Raw genomic sequence first — 7411 nt, forward strand, 5'->3', positions numbered from 1 at the left:
AAACGTTGAAATGTGACAAGATAGAAGTTACAATAATTAAAGAATATTTCCAAAATTTTATGAGAATAAAGTAATCATGTTTAGAGAAACAACTCATAAGGTTCCAAGTACAAAGTTGAAATTGTCGAAAAGTCATGAGGATAATGCCACAGTGAGGAATTAGAAACTGTTTATACTTCAGTAGTTGTTAGGCAAATACCTTTCTGATGCTAGGAGGTCAAATTAACAGCTAAACGACATTTACTCAAGTACTTGACTGTTCAAGTACTGTAAATGTGTGAATTTAAATTGTAATGAAGTCATTTTTGGATGAGGTTTCTCTGCTAGTACCACAGTGAGGGACACCTTATCCACAACTGTTCTTACAACATAAAGCGTCTTCATATCTATAAAAACAAAGCACAAAACAACTGGTAATTAGCGGTTATAAAACACACTGACACACTTACATTGCTTGTGACGATGCTGTTCAGCTTAACCTGCTTGATAAGGGGGGTGTCATGCGGCAGGGAGTATCCAGTCGGCATGTAGCTCTTATTGGCTTCCTTGTACCAGTGCTGTAACAAGCCAGAACATCAGAGTGAGACCAGTTGTATTTTAGCATGACAACAATATACACAAGCAACAGAGAAATATTTATACTGTGAAATACGCAGGTCTGATGCTTGAATTATAGATCTCAAACATGTACACTGTTCATGAGTTAACGTTCACTTACATCACTCTGGATGTGGTTAGCCAGGCGTGCCCTCTCAGTCTCCATAGTGACAGCAGGAGCAGTATTGGTACCCTTGACATTATAGTTGTAATCATAGTGATAGTGCAGCTGGGTAAAAAAACAGAAGAGATATGAGCAATGAATTTTCATTGGTTTGGTATGTAAAGATGTATGAGTAGATGAGTAGATAAAGAGTTGTCAGACTCACATCACTCAGGTTCTGGGCACTCTGCTTGGCTGTCTCATACACAGGTGTGTCTGTCACAACTGAATAGTCCTGGAAGGCTTCAATACCCTTGGCTCTGTACTTGTTCTGTCAGCAACACAACGTTTGGTATAGCAAGAATTTGAAGTTAATAGAATGGAGAGAAAGGAGATAACTAAGGGTGTGTCATAAAGGTTTGAAAGTTTGAAAGAATGGAAAATGGAAATTGGCATAGAAAATAACTGAAAAGGACATGAAATACAGGAAAACATGAAAATAAATGGATTTGGTGACTGAACCTCGCTTTGAAGGTCACCAGCATGTTTGACACGGAGGATCTCTGGTGTGTCCCAGGCATAGCAACCAATACCCTTCAGCCAGTTCAGGTCATCCTTGTAGAAGATCTGAGGAGAGTCCACATACCAAGACACACTTAAAAATCCTGATCATACAGCCTCCTCAAGATTGACAACGTTGTTCCAAATACTGTACTTATGCTTGACCAACTTATTAGCTGCTGTGCCTATAGAGAAACAAACACAGGATTTCTTGGTGAGGACACTCACGTCACTGAGCTGCTCGTTGACTTTGCGTGCCTCCACATACACCGGCATGTCAGGGAGACACATCCACTGATGTAGATGCTTGCGGTAGTTGATCTCGCTTACAGAGTTCTGGGTGTTACGGGCAGACAGGATCTCCAGCATGTCTGGTGGGATATGGTTCTTGGCCTTTGACTTCTCATAACTTTCCTTGTACAGACGCTATACAAGGGGTTAACAACATGTGACAGAAGATACATTTAAGTTATTTGGTAAAACAGAGCTAGTTTTGCTATAGAGCTTCCACATTCTACATTTGAGAAGATAACAAAACAACAAAAAACAACAAATAACATCAATGAAAGAAGATGAATGTGTCAACTTACATCTAGGATGAGCTTTCCAACTTTGACACAGCGAGCAGTGGCAGGATCATCCTCCAGACACTTAGGCAGACTGTAGAGGTTCTTGAATTTCTCATAATCCTCCCGATACTTCACCTGGTGAGATACGTTCATTATAATATCTTAATGGTCAATGTTCAAAATCCAATGCAACACAATCATAGTAATATCTCTACCCAGTGGTAAAAAAAGGGAACTCACATTGCTGAGTATGGTCTTCTGAATTTTGGCGTGCTGCATCGAGTGCGAGTCATGTGGAATCTGGTAGCCCTTGGCTTTGATTTTGTCCCAGAGAGCAGTGTATTTTTTCTGTTGACGGAAAAGCCAGAGCATCATTAATATCAGAATGTATCTCTCATACCACTGACATCTCGTGTGAGTGCCAGATGAAATTGATTTTTTACTTACGTTACTGAAGAATTCTTTGAAGTTGTGGCATCTGGCATAGTCATGGGTATCCAAAATGGTGGTGTACAGGTGCTTCTCCTTATGATAAGCCTCCCTGTAATTTAGCTGCAGACAAAAGCCATTGAGTTATTGGTTAAAGCATTGAATGAATCAGACGCACAGTCAAAGTGGCAGTGCATTAACAGGATACTCACATCACTTGCCCAGGTATGACCCAGAACAGCAGTCACATAGATTGGAGTGTCTGTCACAATTGAGTAGTTGTTGAAGTCTTTCTTGGCAGCTCCTCGGTATTTCAGCTATAAGGGCAAAATATGAGAAAGATTCATTAATGATAAAAAATGCAACAATGGTTCAACAAGTAATGTTAATTGTACTTTACACACAAGGTTTCCTGAAATAGTTATTGTGGTTACTCACATCACTCAGCAGCTCAGCAGATTTCTTGGCCCGAATAATCTCTGGTGTGTCCCACACATAGCAACCCATGCCCTTGATCCAGTTCATGTCTTCTTTGTAGAACACCTATTAAATGGGGACAGCAAAAATCAAGGAATATCTCCAATCAACTGCCCTAACTTAATTAGATATCATACATATAGAAAACAGCATAAACACCTACATCACTGAGAATTTCGTTGTTCTTTCGGGCACGGATGGCGTCCTGTTGATCGGGATGGCATGTCCACTGATGCAGGTAGGTGCGGTAGAGCACGTCACTCAGCATGTCCTGGCATTTCTTAGCAACCCGATTAGGAATGATGTCTGCTGGGATGTGGATTTTAGTCTTATCATGATGGTAGTTCTTCTGGTACATCCTCTGGAAAAGATTGTGAATACCATGGGCCGTTAGTGAAAGTAATGAAACAGAGTGACTTGTTTGTTTATTTGTAATGTTTAAGCCTTAACATTGCCCGTAAATTGTATTTCCATGCTGGTAACACACCTTTTTTGTGTCAATCTAACATTGTACCTTCCCCTAACATTAACGGGGTCCTATGATGAATCACAGAATTTGTGAGATTCAGAAGAAATACATGCTTAAAAATAATTTTCTTAAAACATGAGTTGAGAGAGCATGACGAGGCAAAGTTGGCAAAATTAATTTAGCCTTCACTGATAAGGACAATGAGTTCTATGAATCAGGACAGCAATTGTTCTGACACCACACTGTCATAGAATACCTTCGATGACGACATTCAATCAAAAATACACTTTTGAAACCTGGAGAAGTTTTGCGCTATGATGACACTACTCCAGGGTACTGCGTACACAGACTACATGTAAATCACCAGATGCACAGTGTGAGTTTGTTGGGGACTTTGCGAGTAAAAAAAAAAAAAGGTCTTACAATGGACACACGGCTCTGTTTATCAAGCAGTTGTGTGCATTAGTTCCACTAGAATATTTGTCATCATCTTTAGTTTCATTTATCAAATCAAATCAAATTCATTTCTTTGTCCCAATATCACACCCGAGGGCTTTACAGGCCCACCACATCACACAATTTCCAAAATAGCCCCCAAAACCTTAATGTTTAACCTTAATGTAAAAATTGGATTTAAATGGAAAAATTTAAAAAAAAAAGGACGCCTGTAGTATCTTCATGTAATAACAATTGAATTTACTTTATCGATTTTATGTGTCATTTTATAGTGCCTTGTAAAAAAAATTGACATATGAAACTAAATGGATACAGATCTGTCATATGAAATAAATGGAGAAACTCTTACCAGCCCCTTGTTCTTCTCTTGATTTCCACAGCGCATCACCTCAGGGAAGTCCACCAGTGTTCCAGCCATGTAGTGACCCTTGGCCTTCTCATGGGCATCCTTATATTTGACCTAGAATGATTCCATTTATTAAAGTATCATGCCATTGGCTTATCATCATGAACGACTAAAAAGAACTACAAGATATCGGTATTGTATGAGGACTACCCTTAATGTCCAAAAAAGTTGTAAATGCTAAATATGACATTATTATTAGTTCAGTATCACGCAGAGGCTTACATCACTAATGATCTCCCTGCTCTTCTTGCCACTGAGCAGTGGGATGTACTGATGGTTCAGCTTGTAACCTGAAGCCTTTGACAGATCCCAGTTTTGTTTGTAGAGTTTCTGAAATCAAACACAGAAGTTACAATGATAAAAGAGTTGACAAAATATGTGTACGACCTGGGATGTGTGTATATATACAGTATATATACGATATACACATTTAGAGTTTACACAGTATATTACCTCGCTGATGTTCTTAGACACCTCCCTGCTATGAGCTAGTTGTGGAGTGTCCTCTGAGCCAATGTAAATACCCTTCTCTGCATTAAAGGTCTCCTTGTACTTCAGCTATGGAAAGAGGAAGAAAGAGAAAGTTGGAAATAAAAATTCAATACAATCAATATAATTGATGGTCTGGTTTAAGATATGATTTGTTTTAAGCATTATCCTTTTTTGTTCTTTTGGTGATTGAGGTGAAGGTTTTACATACATCACTGAGGTTAGCTGCATTCATCTTTGCCAAGACAATCTCGGGGGTGTCCACAATCAAAGTGAATTTTCCAAAACATTCTTGGGCATTCTTCTTGTAGAGCCTCTGCAAGACGAATTGGAGGGTCAATGTGTGACAGACCACATATACAGCAAATAGCTATAAAAATGTACAATGAGAAAAATAACAATATCCACAGAGTAATACAGTAATAATGAGAACATACCTCATTGAGAATCTCCTGGGCCTTCCTCACTTTGACATGGTGAACCGACTCAGCTGGCATCCAGCCACAACCACGAATCCATTCCAGATCAGCCTTATAAAGATTCTGAACATAGAAACCGTACTGCTTGGTTACAGGGAGTATGTTCTGGAAAATGTGTGTCAATATGAAAAATTAAGAAGTTTCTGGTGGCACTCACATCACTTTGAAGCTCATAGGTTTTGCGAGCCTGGATAACATCGTTCTGGTCAGGCAGACAAGTCCACTGGTGCAGACGGGTTCTGTAATTGTCATCATTGACCTGCCTTTGGCATTTCTTGGCCAACTCAAACTGAAGCATATCCACTGGCAGATTGTACTTGGTCTTGGACTTGTTAAAGTCCTTCTTGTACAAGGCATCACTGGCAATCTTGGCTGAGTTCAATGCCAGCATGATCAGAGGGTCATCTTCCACACAGCGGGCACCAATGTGGTGGCCCTGCTGCTTGCGGTATCCCTCCATGTACTTATACTACATGAAATACAATAGTTTTCAATGAATTATCATATTCTCAATAATAATAATTTTTATTAAAAAAGAAGCAAACTCAACTTGATCCTAATACTCACATGACTCTGTACTTTGGAAGTGACAATACACTGCTTGATTGGTACAGCATCCCCAGGCATGAAGTACCCTGTGGCTTTGATTTTATCCCACTCTTTGGTGTACAGTTTCTGTAAGAGTATAATAACTTTGTAACTTAAACCTTAATTGCCTTACAAATTAAAGTAATAGAACAGTCAAAAACATTGACAAATCACAAATAAAGAGAAATAAGAAAAATTTCTCCCCATGGGTGGAGATCTTACCGGGTGAACATTCCTAGCTACTTCTCTGGCTGTGGCAAGAGCTGGAGTGTCCACGATTGTAAACTTGGTCTTATCCTTGTGCCAAGCCTCACGATACTTGGCCTGAACAGAGTGAGAATTTCATATTCAGAAAGTGTAGGAGATAGTGCCATTGTCCCTTTAAAAGGCATCATTTATTGTTGCAAGGAAAGGACCTACAAATATGTTGATTAGCATCAGAATAGCGATATCATTCTCACCTCATTCAGGACCTGAGCTGCATTCTTGGCACAGACCAAGTCAACTCTGTCGCCTGGAATTGTGTATTCCTGTTTATCCAACTTAACACGATAGCCTCTCTATAAAACAAGGAGGAAAATTATTTAAAAACAAAACTTCCGCTTAGGTACTGAAGATACACATAGAAATTACAGAATAGATATTGAAAGTGTGATCTTATAACTGATTTGGTCATTTAACAGTCAGACTTACTTCAGCTAGGATCTTCTGTGCATTCTTCACCTTCAAAACATCCACACTCTCATGTGGCATCCATCCACATCCACGTATCCATTCCATATCAGCTCTATAAACAGCCTGAAAACAGTAGATTTGTGTCATGTGCATTATGAAGGGATAAAACATGGGCCAACAAGAATGTAGTCTATGGTCAAAATGTCACAGAAAAGCTGGATCATTCTTGCATCAATGTATATAAATGAAAAGTATGACCTACATCACTCTGGAGATCGTAGGCCTTTCTGGCCTGGACAACATCATTGGAGTCTGGCAGACAAGTCCAGTTGTGTAGATGAGTTCTGTAGTTGAAATCATTGACTTGGGTCTGGCATTTCTTGGCCAGTTCAAGATTCAGCATGTCTACTGGCAGATTGAATTTGGTCTTGGACTTGTTAAAGTCCTTCTTGTACAGGGCATCACTGGCGATCTTGGCCGAGTTCATAGCCAGCATGATCAGAGGGTCATCCTGGACACAGCGGGCACCAATGTGGTGGCCGACCTGCTTACGGTATCCTGTCTTATACTTGTACTGTAATAAAAATGGCAAAACATTTGATGAATTTGTGCACAGTAATATATGTATGTGGTTACTGATTAAAAGTGGTGAAAATAACATATACTGCATTCGTATGCAAATCATTAAAAGTTTTGAAACTGGTATCTCTCCTTGTATTTGTAAGTAAATGACATTTCATCAAGTAGCACATTTAAAAAAAACATCATTAAATCAAAACCTAATGAGGTAATCTTTCTCTTACATCGCTAACAATATCTCTGGAGGCTCTAGCCTTCAGCACTGAAATGGCATCCTCCTTGATAAGGTAGCCTTTAGCCTTCTGGTCATCCCAGGACTTTGTGTACAGTTTCTGTGTGGAAACAAAGAAGAATGATCAAACAGAAAAACAAAGTGTAATGGTGTTCTAACAAACAGATTTTATACAATGAGTTATTTTTATACTTATACAGAATTCATGTAAAGTTGGATGCATTACAACACAAGCAGTGTTCAGAGCTTATCATGATGCAAACTTACATTACTGATGTTCACTGAATTGGCCTTTGACAGTT

At 39.2% G+C, this 7411-nt stretch overlaps 1 protein-coding gene across 1 annotated transcript in view; it reads right to left on the reverse strand.

The window, feature by feature from the left end:
- neb (nebulin) overlaps nucleotides 1-7411 on the reverse strand; it is a 63485-nt gene that overhangs the window by 27919 nt on the left and 28155 nt on the right. Inside the window, exons 69-92 of the mRNA XM_076156360.1 lie at nucleotides 7377-7411; nucleotides 7102-7209; nucleotides 6561-6872; nucleotides 6317-6421; nucleotides 6085-6183; nucleotides 5846-5947; nucleotides 5603-5710; nucleotides 5193-5504; nucleotides 4994-5098; nucleotides 4768-4872; nucleotides 4521-4625; nucleotides 4290-4397; nucleotides 4011-4121; nucleotides 2900-3097; nucleotides 2698-2802; nucleotides 2472-2576; nucleotides 2278-2382; nucleotides 2071-2178; nucleotides 1852-1965; nucleotides 1490-1687; nucleotides 1223-1327; nucleotides 927-1031; nucleotides 719-826; nucleotides 450-557 (exon numbers count right to left, since the gene is read on the reverse strand). The exon at nucleotides 7377-7411 is cut by the window's right edge and continues 70 nt beyond it. Coding sequence (XP_076012475.1) covers nucleotides 450-557; nucleotides 719-826; nucleotides 927-1031; nucleotides 1223-1327; nucleotides 1490-1687; nucleotides 1852-1965; nucleotides 2071-2178; nucleotides 2278-2382; nucleotides 2472-2576; nucleotides 2698-2802; nucleotides 2900-3097; nucleotides 4011-4121; nucleotides 4290-4397; nucleotides 4521-4625; nucleotides 4768-4872; nucleotides 4994-5098; nucleotides 5193-5504; nucleotides 5603-5710; nucleotides 5846-5947; nucleotides 6085-6183; nucleotides 6317-6421; nucleotides 6561-6872; nucleotides 7102-7209; nucleotides 7377-7411 — 3074 coding nt within the window. The remainder of the gene's footprint in view (nucleotides 1-449; nucleotides 558-718; nucleotides 827-926; nucleotides 1032-1222; nucleotides 1328-1489; nucleotides 1688-1851; nucleotides 1966-2070; nucleotides 2179-2277; nucleotides 2383-2471; nucleotides 2577-2697; nucleotides 2803-2899; nucleotides 3098-4010; nucleotides 4122-4289; nucleotides 4398-4520; nucleotides 4626-4767; nucleotides 4873-4993; nucleotides 5099-5192; nucleotides 5505-5602; nucleotides 5711-5845; nucleotides 5948-6084; nucleotides 6184-6316; nucleotides 6422-6560; nucleotides 6873-7101; nucleotides 7210-7376) is intronic.

This window comes from Genypterus blacodes, unplaced genomic scaffold (assembly GCF_046128005.1).
Source record: "Genypterus blacodes isolate CSIRO-AG114 ecotype Tasmania unplaced genomic scaffold, CSIRO-AGI_Gbla_v1 ptg000008l_1, whole genome shotgun sequence".
Classification (NCBI taxonomy): domain Eukaryota; kingdom Metazoa; phylum Chordata; class Actinopteri; order Ophidiiformes; family Ophidiidae; genus Genypterus; species Genypterus blacodes.